Source organism: Tachypleus tridentatus, chromosome 13, assembly GCF_004210375.1.
Source record: "Tachypleus tridentatus isolate NWPU-2018 chromosome 13, ASM421037v1, whole genome shotgun sequence".
Lineage (NCBI taxonomy): Eukaryota > Metazoa > Arthropoda > Merostomata > Xiphosura > Limulidae > Tachypleus > Tachypleus tridentatus.
In genome coordinates, this window is record NC_134837.1 from 205,758,826 (window position 1) to 205,775,231 (window position 16,406).

Consider the following 16,406-nt stretch of genomic DNA (forward strand, 5'->3'; position numbering starts at 1 on the left):
CTGATGGTAGACAATTAATGCTTTTCAAAAACGTTAATCACAACAACACAATGAAATACGTAGATCTCCTGGTGGTGTACAACATAAAAACAACTGGCCAGTGAATAAACCATGCTTTTGAAAGATTGTTAATAACAACATAATGCAATATGTGGCACCCCTGCTGGTGTACAGGATAAACACAATTGAACTGTGGATAAACAATGCTTTTGAAAGATTGTTAATAATAATATAATGCAATATGTGCCCCAAATATTTGTTTCATGACCATTTATTAAACATTTCTTGCCTGTTTATAAGATAATGACTTAACAATAACAGTAGACTTAATATCATATGTAATTGCTTCTGGTAATTTCTAATTATATTATAAAACACATGAACTCACTCCGATACATGATGTGTCTGGGTTTGGTTCTGCTGTAGAAAGAATAATAAATATACATTAATGAAACTGTCAAGCTTTAAAACTACTTCATTGTTTTTTGAGATTCAAAAGTTTGGAAGAATTTCTGCATTTTTATCTATCATTGCTGTAAAGCACAACAAAGGAGAAGGGAAAAAGCAATGGTTATTTTACAAAGTATAAATAAACACACACTATGTTCATATTTTCTATAAACCAACTCTACACAGATAAAAACTGTTAATTTACTATAAGAAACACATGTGTAGATCTTTTTTCTTACACAGAGATTCACATGAAATAACTTAATACAAACTACAGCCATAACCAAACACTTTGCATCAGCCTATAATTATTTAAGGTTGCTTCATAAAGTTGATTATACCTTGCTGGATGAAGTTAGGTTGAATATCAGTAAAGAGGAATCCTAAACATAATTGAAACTTGTGACAGCTCAATGAGCCCATGATTAACCCTTTAGACACATACGTTTGTCACTCAAAATCATGATCAGGTAATGTGGGTTTAGAGCCAAAGTTGCTGTTAGCTTGCACAAGTTCGGTTAAGCATGAAAACAAATCTTGAAACAATTGACACCATTTTAGGTCTATATATCATCATAAATATAAAAGAGTTTTCAACTGTAAATATTATCAATGTTTTAATAGCAACATGTTGGATGATTATCTGCAGCTGAAACTGTTACCTGTGCAGGTTGGTTGGTTGTTTTTTTGTTTTGCTCAATCTGCACTTCTAGTGAGAAATCCAAACCATATTATGTGGTCACCAAACAGCAATGAGCAAACCTGATTGGTTAATGAAGTTGTTGAAAAAAAGTATGAAATGCACTGGAAATACTATATGCTACTATTATGGATTGCATTTGATATATGCAATATTACCTGGTAGTTACTTTGATTAAATGTTAAATATAACACCTCAATTACATCCAAATGTAGTTTTTAATTACAATCCATTCCTAAAACTCTAGAATGATGCAAAACATTTGGCAACAACTGTACATTACACCTTAAAATGGTCTAACAGCTGTACATTTAATCAGTAAGTCACAATGTACAGAACCATGTTTATAAACCAGAAATCTTTACACAGAAATACATGTATCATATAAAACATAACTTCTTAGAAACTATACCATCAACAAAATGTTTAATCTCCACAGATAGAGGTTTGAAAAGAACAAACACAACTTCCACAAGTTCAATAAGGCCATGCAAGAGGAAAGTGGGTCAAATGGGTGAGTGGAAATGGGCTGATGCCCTCATCTTCTCTGTGTAAAGCTACTGTAACAGCAGACTGAAGTAATATAACCAGTGATTAATTAGAGATAACAAGATAAGAAGCAATATATTTATGAAGGATACTAGCTTCTTAGCAAATACAGAACTATTCTTTGGAATAAGCATAAATACTGAAACCAAAACAAAAACAGTTAGACAAATACATTTGCAACAAGTGAGTCTACTTGAAACCACAATGAAATGAAAGTTGATTTTTTTATTAATTTACTTTGCAAATTACATGAAATAAATATTACATAATGATAAGATACAACTTTAAAATATTTTTAAGTAAACATCCAAGGGTAAAAAAGATTTTAAGTAATGTGACAGTTGTTTCTATAGAGAACTCAGAATCAAGGCTGAGAGACTTGAATAAGCTAGTCGATGAGGCTGTGTCAGAGAAGGTCCCTTTGTTAAATTACTTGGTTATGATTTTTATGGAGGTGGTAGGATAGTGAAGAGACCTTGAAGTGTGCCTGGAACACACTTACCATGGTGAGAAGTGTTTGCAGCACAAGTATCACCTGTGTCACCTTCTGATTGTCCACTTCTTGAACCAAAAATTCGAACTGGGCCACTATAAAACAATTACAGTATTATAGATAATACCTATTATATAATTTAAAATATTTTTATTTATTAAATTTTCACTGGAGAATTTAATAATAATCAGCTTGTCTTCAAAAAAGGTCAACAAGCTATGAGCATGTAATGCCACATCAGTGAAAGGTCACACAGAAGAGATCTATTGTATCAAATATGCATTATATCTTTGTAAGCTTGTACATTGAATGACCTCTTTCATAGTGTTGTTATATATATCCTAAAAATGATAAAAAGATGTTCTGTTCACCAAGTTGAAATTAGGTAAAAGTGAAATACGTTTGTTTTAAAAGAGAATACTGTACAATGTTCATCATTGGCTATGAACATACAAAACCAATTAATGTGATAGAAATATATAAAAAAACAACTACAAGAAATTGCATTCACTGTGGGATAAAACAAAATCAATGTAGAAATGTTTTAGTCAAAAGTAACTTAATTTCATTCAGGACCTGGAGAGACAGAAAATAATATGGAAAGAGTTTCTATACTCTCAAGAATAAAGTGATTCCTTTGGGGCATGAAAAGTTAGAAATTTCTTCTTTTGTGAGACAAACGTTGGTTTTATAAAGGAAGTAGAGGATTTAACTATGATTATTAATGAAAGATGAAATCTTCAGTTAAGTATTTGAACATAAAATATTCACAGATCTGTTTGTAGAATTTTTAAATTCAGAAGCACATTAAATGCCATTGTAATCTTGTACTTACAAAGACCACATAGAGTTATGTAGAGTTCTCATTTAGACATCAATACGCTGTTTAACCAGGGAACACTTAACATCGTGAATGATCATGTGCCTTAATATCAGTAATTTTTTCCTAGGTTTTAAAATATTTAAAGACAAGTACAAGGGCTATTAGTAGTGAATCCAAAATATTGAGTTGTACGACTTAGTTTGTCTGTTGCCATTAACAAGTTAGTTACTTCCTGTAAATTTTTAGCCATTTATAAAAGTATGAAAGATACAAAATTTGCGTTAAAGTGAAATTTCTGTTAAAACCTTATTTACTGTGTGAAGTCAGTCATACTTTACAATGAGTAAACCACAGAACCTGTAGTAAAAGAATATTTTATTTTTATTATTAACTGAACTGGGTAGATGATGCATTCAAAACAACCTACCCAATAAGAGAAACTGGTGCCAAAAGGAGGATAACTTGCTAAAAAAAAATACAGGATGAACTAAACGATGACATCATATGCACCACAGACTGAAAATAGAGGAAAAAACCCCAAGAAAAAAAGATACTGAAAATAAAAAAAAATTATCAAACAGAAGGAGAAAAAGAAATATTGTTAAAATAATATTAATGAAAAAAAAACAGGTACATAAGATTTTGGAGAATAATTATGAACAAATGTAACTTAATCTAAGATAAGGTAGGAAGTTGAAATAGCCATAAGTGGAGAATGATTAGAACAACAAGTGAAAATGAACATCTGAAAAACACAAGGATAATAACATGAAAATTGTATAAAAAGTTAACAAGGAGATGAAATATCAACATTTGAAAAAATATATATCTCAAAACTGAATTGGCAATTCTAAGGACTAAAACAGTAACAAGTCATTCATTCTCTGCATCTGTCCAGTAATTTTAGACTCAAGAATCATTAAATATGCCATAAATAATACATAAACCCACCTAGTGTAACCCTGTTAATACTACTGCTGTGATACCTACAACTGTATTCAGTTAAACCCAAAATGTTTTGTAGAATACTCAGGGTCATAATTACTGTAAAACAAGAAACATTTTAATGCTGAACCATCTTCAATAAAACCTTGCCATTTACATCCTTTAATGTCCCATTTCCAATTTTAAAATTCTACTTGCATTTAACATAACTTTAAAAAAATCATACCGTAAGGTTTAACATCAATCAACTACTCATAATAAACCCTTTTGGATTTTATACATTTTTCTAACCAAATCCAAAGCTTTATTATTATTAAATGATGTAATCATAATCTGAATTACTGTACAGTTAAACTTACCATGAACAGTAATAACTGGAAACATTATATGATTATTTTTAAGATATAAATCAGTTTAATTATAACATTTAATTAGTTCAATAATTACAGGTAATCAGTTGTACCTATTAATTCTTTGCTGTAATAACAATCCCATGAAGTTTGTAACACATTCAAAATGTTGCAGATCGTCTAGTTGCTTTGCACCATAAAATGCTAAACCCACATACATTCAAAATCAACACAAACTACTTCTCCAGCTTACAGTTCTTACAATACCTTAAACACTTTCAATAAATACCAAATAATCCAATACTTCTCTAACACTTCAACCACAGTGTTATCTATATCTGTGATTACAAATGCTACATTTATTATGCCCAACATTAAGTTTTACTTAAACTGACCTTCTATAAACAAGTATCTCTTTTGTAATCTTAAATGAAGTTTAATGAAACAGAAAGTCAAAAAAAAATCTTAGTTTGAACCTAAACAAACATCTGTATTCAAAGAAACCTTTACTAGTTCACCTGTTACTTATAAATATTAATGTTTATTATAAACTATAATTATTCTTGTAAAGTTTTAGTTTATGTCTCAACCATTATGTCTGTCAAATTCTAATTCAAATTGGTTGTAAGCATGGGATATCTACAAAATTTATCCCAAGCATGTTTCTGAGCTTTTCATGTTATAGAATAAGCAGAATTCCACCAAGGGTGTGGATGTAGTGGGAAAAATGTCGAGGTTTTTGGGATGCACTGAATAGCTGCTTGGACAATACAGTTAGTTACTGCTGTTACACAACTGTCAATTAATAATGGCAGGACAAACTTCTGAGAGAGCAGTGAAAGAGAGCCAGTTGGCCTGGTCCAACTTCCACTGAGGCACACGGGTCAGGTGGCACTGACCACAGCCAATCTCTCTTAATATGATAGAAAAATTATCACAACCCTGTGGATTGATGTCAACCTCCCGAGAAAAGCAAAGGGGAGCAGATCTATAGCAGTAACTGACTGACTGGGTGCATGAAAATAACTGTAAGAGCCAGTATTGAAGAGAGACAGGTTATGATTCAGGAGCATATGCTCCATAGCACGACCCCTCACATCAATACTAGAATCAGGTGAAGTTGGGCAATGGCTGGAAGATGTCGTAAGGACAGAGATAGAAGTAGATACTGATTTGTTAACTGTGTTAATTTTGGAGGGTACTAGATGAAGATGCACTGTTAGGGATTCTGTAGGAGGCAGAAAAAAATCTGTCTTGGACTCCTACTGTAGTATGGAATAGATTACAGCAGCACAAGTCTGAGATGGAATTGGGAATAGTAATTTCCAAGCCTCTGGATAAGAATTATTATGAACTGTCTTGAGACATACTTCTCTTTCTCTTCAACCCATTTATGGCAAGAAGTGAAACAGGAAGGATGTGGACCATTACAGTTAACACAATGTAGTTATAGTTGACATTCAAAAGCATCATGGTCTTTACCAGCACAATGGGCACATGTTAAGGAACCACAGCAAGATGGTTTTGAGTGACCAAATCATTAACAATGAAAACATCTAAGAGGGTTAGGAATATAAGAACGTACCTTAGAATTCAGATATCCAGCCTTGATTGTAGTAGGAGGATGCTATGTTGTAAATGTTAATATTAGAATGATCTTCAACTTCAAGAGGAGTTTGAAATGTTGTGATGAAGCCGTTTCCACTAAAATTTCCACAGACCATAATTTTTTTTACTAATTTAAGTGAGCCAGCAAGCCCTTCTAATATTCTGAATAAAAAATGAAGACATCTGCCCTAAGGGTTTTTCAGATAAAGAATGTATAATTAGAAATCATAGAACAGATTCAAGTTGTGAGTTTGACTGTACAGTCATCAATGCGCTGTCATTTGCCTGTAGTTGGATTTTTCCCGATGCTCTCATACTTGTTTATTTGAAGGGGTATCAATAAAAAAAAAATATTTCAGTGCCCACTGACCCCGCCCACCATGGGGCCCTATGAGAGAACACACCACAGTGCCATATAAGGTCACTGCAGCGACACCAAGGTTTTGTAAGCACTGCACCCAAACACCAGTATCAGACATAATGTCCACTACACCTGTCAGGTAAGTACAAGAACCACAATCAGTCACTTGAAGTTGGCCTTTCCAGTCCTTGTTCCAGGTTATGTGTCATTATGGCCAGTATCAAAAAGTAAAGTAATAAAAGTGTTAAAAGACATGCAGCAAATCTGTAAAAACAACTCGCCAGGATGACTAACGGGTAGTTCAAACAACAGCATTAGTCACCTGAAGTTGGCCTTTCCAGTCCTGGTGTTGAGTTATTTAATGTTATAGCCATTTTCCAATATCAAATGGAACTAGAGAGATTGAGACTCTTAAAAGGGAACCACAATTAAAAAGGTGTAATGAATAAATATCAAACACTTAAATGACATTAAAAAGATTGATGGCCATTAAAAAACTTTATCAAGGTGGACAGTGTCACCGTAACCAATAACACTGTCTAATGTTACGGACAAACCTTGGGACAGAACATGTTTAAAATAGTGCCGTCATTGAGAGTCGTAATGATGGCAAGAAAGTAAAATATGGCTTATTATGACCCAAGTGTTACACAAACTACACACTGGTGCAACAGTTCCAGATAAAACCAATGCGTAGTCTAGATAGAACAACTTCCTCTTTCCGAACCTCACGGAAGCTGGACGACCAAAGTTCAATATAGGGTTTTATTTGGAAAAGCTTGTTGTTGCGTTGCTCACTCGAAGTTGACTGCCAGCTGGCATGGAGCTAAGCCTTCAATACAGGACCATAATCCACGTACGGAATAGGCACAGTGGTGATAGTGCCAGAGCAGATAAATTTTAGCTGCTGTGTCTGCAAGCTCGTTTCTACAAATACCAACGTGGCCTGGTATCCAGAAAAATTGGATAGAATGTTAATGAGAAATGGGCCAGTCAGTTTTGAATATCAGCGAGAACACGGTGTGAGCCAACGTGAAGTGATTTCAGGGCCAGCAGAGAACTAAGGGAGTCAGTATAAATAGTGCAGTTGGAGTACTGATGAGCTTCAATATGATTCAGGTCAAGAGATATGGTGTACAATTCAGCAGTAAACACAGAAGATGTAGAGAAGATTCTGTGCACAACCACCAAACTGCAACAAACCATGGCAGAGCCCACAGAGTTACCTGATTTGGAACAATCCGTATAAATTGGAATGGAAAGATTGTTCGAAGGATGTTCAGTAAATAAAAGACGGTACTTCCAATCAGGAGTATCTGCCTTTCTCAGATGACTTAAAGAAATTACACCAGTTGTGCTAGGTTAAGCTCCAATTCTGTCAGTGGTAAATACATGGTTCTTCTTGGTTTAAATCAATTGAAAAGTGCTTGAGTTTTCACTAATGTACATTAATAATGGAATGACTATGTAAACCTGAATTAAGTACCAAAGTGGTCCAATAGTGTCTGGAACTCATTATGGTCACAAATGTACATGAAATAGCACAACCACCGGTTCCTGTCCCTTTGTTGGCTTTCTAACGACAGGCTAGCCCAGTTCTGTGGTGAATTGTTATAAAACTTCAATAGCTTTTCTAAAAAGGTTTGATACTATCAAGGTAAGGGATGTCCTCGATGGCCTTCTTAATTGCAAGTTCCAATCTGTGAATAACACAGTGGATCCCTATCAAATAAGGTTTTGTCGGAAACTTGCCATATTTGGACAATGCTGCAAGTACAAAAATTAGCACCCAATATTAGTTACATTTCAATTCTGTCAGTGGTAAATACATGGTTTAAATCAATTGAAAAGTGCTTGAGTTTTCTTACATTAATAATGGAAATTAAACACAAATGTACATGAAATAGGAATTCAGGATAAATCCAGAAAATTCTCATCCCAGGTAATTAAGAAACCTTTACCTGAACTAAGTGCCTGTAGCAAGTGTTCAGAATAAGCCTTCTCAACTGACTGCAGACACAGGAAGTGGGTTACTGGGTAACAGTCACTGTCCAAGTATCTTACACAGACTATCTCCTGCTCAATGTCGGCAGTGTCTGTTGAGCCGTTAGTCATAATGCCAAAGAACAACGAGGTGTGCAGACGAGATCTGACATTAATTGTAATTGTTACTATGTAAAGATAACTGCTTGTTTGTCATTGGCATAATGTTCTGTTAAGTTTATACCAAAGTTGTGCTCCTGCAGCAACAGAAGCTCTTGAAACTCACTGAATGGTTTGGCATTCAAAGCCATATAAAGGGCAGGCCTGAACAGCACAAGCAAGCGATCTTTCTCAGTCTAGTTAAGTTTGCTCAATTCTTTTATCATGGCAGTTAAATCAGTTGTTTCTTTTGCTGTCTTAGCTTGACAACTTAGACTGTGGGCACAACTGTTTTCATGCTCCTTAACAGCATTTGCTCTCAGGTTGGAAGATCCTGTTATGAAGGTGTTCTTCTGCCTTCCACCACTTTGGTCATATTCCTGACAAACTGAGCAAAACATCAGTACGGTAGCATTATTATACTCCAGCCATGTTGGCCTCTATTCCATTCATCCTGGAAACGACGAGTAGGCTTAGCACCAGTACTAGCAGTAACAGTTTTTGCTTTAACACTTGGGCTTGGGTCAACACGCTTGGGTTTTTTCACTCGGGGTTCCATAGTATTGTCTTCTGATTCATTAGTCTTGCTCGTGAAGCTAAACTGGAATAGATTGTGAGTCTTTCCCGTATTTTTACTATCAGACACCATGGTCAGATCGTCGTGAATGTCTGGCAGTCACGTGACTATCCAGGACAACACGGATAAGAAGACCTAAAAAGCGCATTTTTTGAGCGTTCATGACCATTTTTTAAAATTTGCTTTATTTTTTTTTCTTAAATTAAATCTTAAATTTTGCATGTTATTTTCCACTCATTATAGAATATACTTTTAAGCAAAATCTTTGGGCTGTGCATACACAGCTTTTGTCTCACTTATTTTTAAGGTCAAGATGTCCAGTGATAGATGGGAAAGTGCCGGTCAAACTTGATCTTTTAACAGACACGTCCGGCTTTAAATAGAAAATTTTGAGCCCTGCAGAGTCATCCACAAACTTTTTCACTAACAACTGCACACACAAATGATGCCATCTTGCTTAGACATTTCCACAAGTCAAACTATGTCAAATTACATGTATACAATCATAATATGTACAAATATGCATTTATAATCACAAATAATACATAAATAATTAAAACTTAAAACCAATATGCAACAGTTTAGCAAACAAATACACATAAGGTGAGAAATAATTACCAAACACTAGGTACACTTTAAGAGAGCAATGGATAATGTTTCTTTTCTATTTCACATCACAATTTTATATATTGGAAGAGATTTCTTCAGGATATAACTGAATAGTGTGAAATCTCCTCTTTTAATTGTTATTAAGCATGTTATTCAACTTCAAACTGTGACCTAGCAACAGAGTTTTGACTTTGCAATTGAGAGTGGTAGCCTTAGGCTTAGAATATAAAATCCACATGGAGTCTTGAAAATTTTGAATGAGACAGGTGGTGCTTCAATCTGAGTGTCTTTACTCTCTTCTAACAGTATCATATATAATAGCTCATAAGGTTTAGATTTCTAAGTGCAAGTGGATCACATGACAGAAAGCCCACAGTTTAAAATTACTGTTTTAAATATTTCCTTTTAAAATAAAAGAATACAATTTAAATAATATAAAACTTGAAATTATATCTTACTTCCAAATAGTAATTTTATTACAATATATTTATATTAAAAAGGTTTAACCAAATTTTGGATGTAACTCAGTAAACATATACAGAAAGGGTTTAAAAATAGTGACTTTGACATAGGATTAAAAGAACCAGATCTCACTAACTTGTAATATAAATCCTTTAAAAAACGAGACCTCACCTTCAATGTTAACTTGTAATAAATCCCTTGAAACAGCCAGACTAAGGAATATGATATATTTTTCAACAAAGGTAAAATTCAAATTATGATCTATTGAAGTAGAGACCTAATGCATTGTTGATTTGTTGTATTATCTATTGCTAATTGTAGTTTCACCTATTCAGCTGACCCTAACTGTAATGATCAACTTACTAAATATAGTTATGCATCTTATAATGGAGATGTGTAGGTAATATTTATGATTGTTTCTTCCTTTTTAAACTCACCATATAGTAACCTAAGTTAATGTAGGTGTGTGAATAACTTTAATAATATTATAATCTAAGAAACCCTTGGGTTTATCACCTTTTGCTGACTGTGTTGTTTTGGGGCACAAGTAACTAGGCTATCTGAATGCATACTTTGCATGAGAATGTTAAACAGGCCTTCACATATCGCTGGCAAGTTGTGCATATAAAAATATGCTATATATTTAAATATCTATTACACCCTCAATGAGAGAATGTTCACTTCATGCTTTATAGATATTTTGCTCAGTTATAAAATGTTTTTCTCTGTACAACAACTTTTAAGCTTAACCATGTGTTTGATTTCAGTGCTTCTTATATAATAAAGTTAATGTATTGTCAGAGAGCACTACCATGTTTTTTCCCAGTTTCTTACTGCAAAGTAAATATACATTCCAAATGTTAAAAGTACCACCTCCAGGTTAACTGTTACAGTGATCAACTAGTTTTATAATAAATCTTTGAAAATTCATTGGCTGGATGGATGACACCCAAAAATCTATACAAATTGCTTTTTTCTCTCTCACACATCTTACTTAAAAATCTGCAAAGAAAAAACTAAAAGTGCAATAACAAAAATCACAAATTAGATGTATTTTAGCTAAAAAAGTTGCACTGGAAAAGGATGTAGAAAGATTAATAAATTGGATTGCAGGATTGTTCAATGAGAGGAAGTACACAGTTGTTCAAAACATAGTCCAGTCATACTGAACCTTTGTTATTAGGAGATAATTCTCTATATACAATGCAAATCAGTAGTTAGTCCTCACTGTATAGTTTTGATCTCACAACCCAAGAAAGAATACATTCTTTTTTGAAATGGTTCAGAAAGGGGCAATTAGGATGAATCCAGAAATAAAAGAATTATGTTATTAACACAGGTTAAGATCTCTTGACTTCAATCTTAAGATTGGGATGACAAATGATATTATTGAAATTTACAGATCATATTGAAGAACAATTACATTACAATCTCCGATTTCCTTTTATCTCGTTCTAAGCATGAAAGTATGAACGAACAAATTTAAGGTTTGGAAGTAAAGTATTTAGGCTCCAGATAGGCCAGTTTTATTTCTTCTTGAAAGTTGGTGTCAATATTAACAGTACTAGAGCTATCAATTTACAAGTACTTAAAATGGTTTTCACTTTTCTGAAACATTATGGGTAACTTTATGGTAATTAGATCATATTCTGTATATTATGTTGAATTTTATCACATTTACTACTACTACTACTAATAATAATAATAATAATGTGATGGCTAGTTTACTTGCTTCGTCAATTGCATTTCTTTACTACAAACAGTACATTCACCTTCAAATTGCTACTTCAGTATGTCTTTGGTTAAATTACAGTAATATCTCTACAGGGATTGATACATCAAGTACTTTAAAAGCTAGATCATTTATCAAACAGTAAATAACTGGCTATGTTCAAAAGTTAATGTTTTATAAATTCTAAGCTCAAAACAACCACGTTCTGCTATCAGCTACCTTCTTCTACGATCCAAGTACCTTCGTATAAGGCACTGAAGTACAGTTGCAATTTCGTGGTCAGACCTACTATCAGAATCTCGATCACGGGCTTCATTCTCACCCATTCTTGACATTTTTGCTATGTTTAATCCCATAAAGCTATATAATTAAGCAGAAGAGAGTGCCAAAACACTGAAAAAATACTGCATTAATTTTCACAAAACGGAGTGCGGTACGTAAACATAAGCAAACTAAACTTTAACTTGAAAAATTACGAAACAAAACCAAATATTCTTCACAGCTGACTATTTCTTCACACTTAAAATTAGTGTCAACATCGTTAAATACTTGGAAAAGTAATATCATCTTTTAGATAGCAACTGTGAGTTTCATCTATACAGATCAATAATAAATATAGGTACATCTATTTTTACGACTTTATTATTCTACTATAATTCTATATATTTATTCGGAAAAATAAATATCATATATTTTAAACCAATAAAAATATGGCTTATTCGAATCCCGATATATAATACAATGGAAAAAAAAAGGTAAAATTTTAAGACATATATCTCCAAAAGTAATTTAATTGGGTTTCAGGAATTTTGAAAATACATTGCAACATAAATTAGTCGAGTTTTGTCACACTGACTGTTAAAAGTAAAATACGTAAATATACATATTTTAAAATACAGGGAGTGGCGATGTGTGATTCAAAGTATATCACGTGACTAACGCTTTTGTCCAAAGAGGCAAATGGCGTCGTTTTGGGTTAGGTGTTACAATTTTTGTGTTTAAAATCATGATGTGATTCCCTTTATAGTTTGCTCTCAGAACTGAAATTGCGTGTGATTCAATTTCTAAAATGTTTATGTTGTAGCATGTAAAATTTTACCTTTGTTTGTAACTTGAGTGTATGGAAAAAGTAGAAAGAATTTTGACATCCTGCACGTGTTTTCAGTTCAAGTTTGTTTTCGTCTGAGGAGAAGCTGAAGTTAGTTTAGAATATTACTCAGCAACTAATCTAACCATATCGGTAAAACTGACTTCAGTTAAATGGTAATTAAATTTTATATGTAACAATGAAAATTAAGTGTTTGTCTTGTCTCATTTCAAATGAACGGTAGCATTTCACAATAAACTTCAACTGAACACTCACTACATTATTGACTGATAGTAATACTGTACAGTTGGGTCCTGTATTCCATTACTTATAAAACCTATGCTGTATTGATACAAGATGAGTGTTTTAAATTAGTCCAAAATAAGTGTACGCTTTAACACACCAAAGGTTTATTGAGTTACACCAGAAATAATAATATATATACAATCAAAAATTGTAAAATGTGAAGATTTAAATTTTGGAGTAAAGAATGTAATTTGTAAGTTAAAATGAGCTGGTACTTTCAAAGATACAGAAAATAATTGTGTGTTGTGAAAATGTATGTGTATTTGTGATTGTGTTTGCTTGTTTATCACAAGTAAGTTTCTAATTAAACTACTTATTTGATAAAGGGTTTATAAAAATATACTTTAAACTTCTTTGAATGCCTTACCTTGTTCCTCTGGAAAGATCACACACATCAGTTTTATTTCGGGTCCATTTACAAGTTTTTAAAACCTTAATCAATCAAAACATTTGTAAAAAAAATACTGTACTCATGTTATGAATAAAACATCCTAGAAATTTTCATATATAAATATTTAGTTATTCAGATATTTACCAATAAAAGTACAGAAACTTTAATTTGATATTATATAATGGTATTTCTGTTCAAACATATTTAATCAAGGATTTGTTTTCATGGTAATAATAACTCACAATGCATCAAAGTTTTCACTAGATTCCATTTTTAAGTATTTTGTAACATGGGTTAATGAACAAAATACCTAAATATAACCATAATAATCTTAAGTATGTTTTTTTGCATTCAAACATTGTTATAGTGAGGGCACTCACCTGATTAAACAGTGTATTTCAAAGCAAATAATACAGCTTGAGTATCATACTGATTTGTTTATGGTTTTAAGTAGGTATATATTTTAAGTTCTAATTTATATACGAAGCTATGATTAGGAGTTAATTATTTGTTACCAAAGTTTTTAAAAATATCTGAATTTTATAACTTTATGAATAATGTATATATTTTTAGTAATATAATGACAAATAATGTAAAAACTTGAAAACTGACAAAGTCTAGTTATGAGATTTTAAAGAATTTAAAGTAGATATATGCACTGTACAAATGTTTTTACAAGTAGAACTCTGGCATTTAATACCAAATGCTGTATTTATTCAAATTTAAATTATTTATTTGTTTCAAACAGAAAATTGCATTGAATTTCAAGGTAGTTTTTAAATTTGGGAGTTTTTTTTTTTGTTTATTTCAAAGGGCTCCAGGAATGAAATAGATACCAAGTTCTGACAATGGCAGAAACACCTTTAGCACAGTATGTTTCCTTGGAGGAAGATATCTCTCACAAGCCTTCCAATCAAGTGATGGAGAAAGAACATAGTCAAGAAATATCAAGCTGGAATGGTAAATCTTCGGAACATTCGCTTGTTGCAAGTATGAAATTAATGCTGTCTTGTTTTAGAATATGTAATATTAAACAGCTTTGAATTTATTGAACTGTTCTAGTAATGAGTCAGAACAGTGGAAGTGTGTGTGAGAAACAGAAAAAAAAAAAAGACAGATTTTGTTAGGTATGATTACTTCATTCTGTTGTTGGAAAGTTAAATATTTTGCAAACAATAATAGTAAATTAAGTTTATTAAAATTTTGAAGGTTAGACTTTTTCAAAAATCAGTAACCCAACTTAAAAATTACTGTAGTAATATTCACTTGTGTTTGATAGTTTCCATAGATTACTTGTTGTGTATCATGATAGAGGAGAATAATGGTAAATATCATTAGATTTGTTGCTTGAGGTCGTGACACTGTCATCAAAACTCATTGTAACATGACCACATGATGCAAGTTACAAGTAACCCCAAATGTTCTTTAGATTTGTTACTAGATATATTCAGTCAAAACAGATTTAAACCAATACACACAAATCTAACAAAGACACATGAAATGCAACTAAACAAAATACTACTAAAAATGAACCATTATGACCAATAATGTTCACTTGTGAATCGTTTAACTACAATCTTGGTAAATACATAGCATGGGCATTTTCCAAATATGTAACATCAGCCAGCTCATTCATCAAAGACTCTTTTAATTTCAAGTCTAATCTTAATCAACTTAATCATAAAGCCTTAATGGTCAGTTTCAATGTTATATTCCTCTTTACAGAAGTTCCAACTGCTGAAGTCTGCAAGATAGCCTTAGAACTCTATATCCGAGACCCTAACCCAACTATAAAAATTCCCAGTAACCAGTTAGCAACCCTCATAGAATTCACCACAATAAAGACAAACTTCATGTTCAACAACCACAACTATATACAAACAAATGGCCTAAGCATGGGCAACCCAGTATCACCAGTTCTAGCCACTATTTGTATGACACAAGTTGAAATACAAGCAATTAACACAGCATTACATCCACCACTATACTGGTACAAATATGTAGATGACACAGCTGCGGCATTCAGATCTACAGAACACACACATAATTTTTTCAATCACATTAACGCTATACATCCCAACATTAATTTCACATGTGAACAGGAAGAAAGCAATCAAGTATCATTTCTTAATCTCAAAATTACAAGAACCAATATACAACTTAAAACATGAATCCACTGAAAAATCACCCATACTGTACTATACATACCTTGGGACTCAGCACATGAAACAAACCAAAAACTCAACATGCTAAGAAACCAAATAAACACAGCCTTAAAACTTTGCTCACCAGATAAAATTAACGATGAATTAGACAAAATAAAACAATACTTCATCAACGTTAATAAGTTTCCTCCACAAACCGTAGAAAACATTATACGCACACACCTAGACATAAAGCAAAATCAACCAACAAAAGTAAATATATCCCACAATTTAAAAAATCAGGAAACTATATACTGCTGCATGCCATATATTCCTGACATCAGCAGAAAAATAACCAACATTTGGCAAAAACTAGTATCAAAATATGACATTCCAGTTAATACCAAATTTATTCAAAAACCAGACACAAAACTGAGGTCTATACTATGTAAAAACTACACTGACAAACACCACACCAACATTATTTATAAAATACAATGTGATAACTACTACGACTTCTATACTGGAGAAACAAGTAGAAAAATGGAAACCAGATTCAAAAAACGTTAAAAGTCACCTTCACGAAGTTTTAGTTATCAGATCAAAACTTTGGAAGTTCTTGTACTTGTCTGTTTTATATGAAGGAAAAAATGTTTATTTTTATTAACAGAAAGAAA

The 16,406-nt window shown here is 32.5% G+C and overlaps 2 protein-coding genes across 12 annotated transcripts in view; one reads left to right on the top strand and one right to left on the bottom strand.

Annotated features, from left to right (window-relative positions):
- LOC143239625 (DDB1- and CUL4-associated factor 11-like) overlaps positions 1–12,350 on the bottom strand; it is a 51,329-nt gene extending 38,979 nt beyond the window's left edge. For 2 of the 10 annotated variants that reach the window (XM_076480927.1, XM_076480925.1), the window contains exons 1-3: positions 12,021–12,346; positions 2,202–2,287; positions 389–417 (exon numbers count right to left, since the gene is read on the bottom strand). In XM_076480927.1, coding sequence (XP_076337042.1) covers positions 389–417; positions 2,202–2,287; positions 12,021–12,157 — 252 coding nt within the window. In that variant the 5' untranslated portion in view covers positions 12,158–12,346. Of the gene's footprint in view, positions 1–388; positions 421–2,201; positions 2,288–3,442; positions 3,481–12,020 lie in introns of all 10 variants that reach the window. The other 8 variants (XM_076480931.1, XM_076480930.1, XR_013021263.1 and 5 more) reach the window with 7 other exon arrangements.
- Positions 12,351–12,751: 401 nt separating this feature from the next.
- Positions 12,752–16,406, top strand: part of LOC143239561 (mRNA (2'-O-methyladenosine-N(6)-)-methyltransferase-like) — a 42,489-nt gene continuing 38,834 nt past the window's right edge. The window contains exons 1-2 of one of the 2 annotated variants that reach the window (XM_076480747.1): positions 12,752–13,064; positions 14,399–14,575. In XM_076480747.1, the coding sequence (XP_076336862.1) occupies positions 14,434–14,575 (142 nt within the window). In that variant the 5' untranslated portion in view covers positions 12,752–13,064; positions 14,399–14,433. The remainder of the gene's footprint in view (positions 13,065–14,398; positions 14,576–16,406) is intronic. The other variant, XM_076480748.1, reaches the window with a different exon arrangement.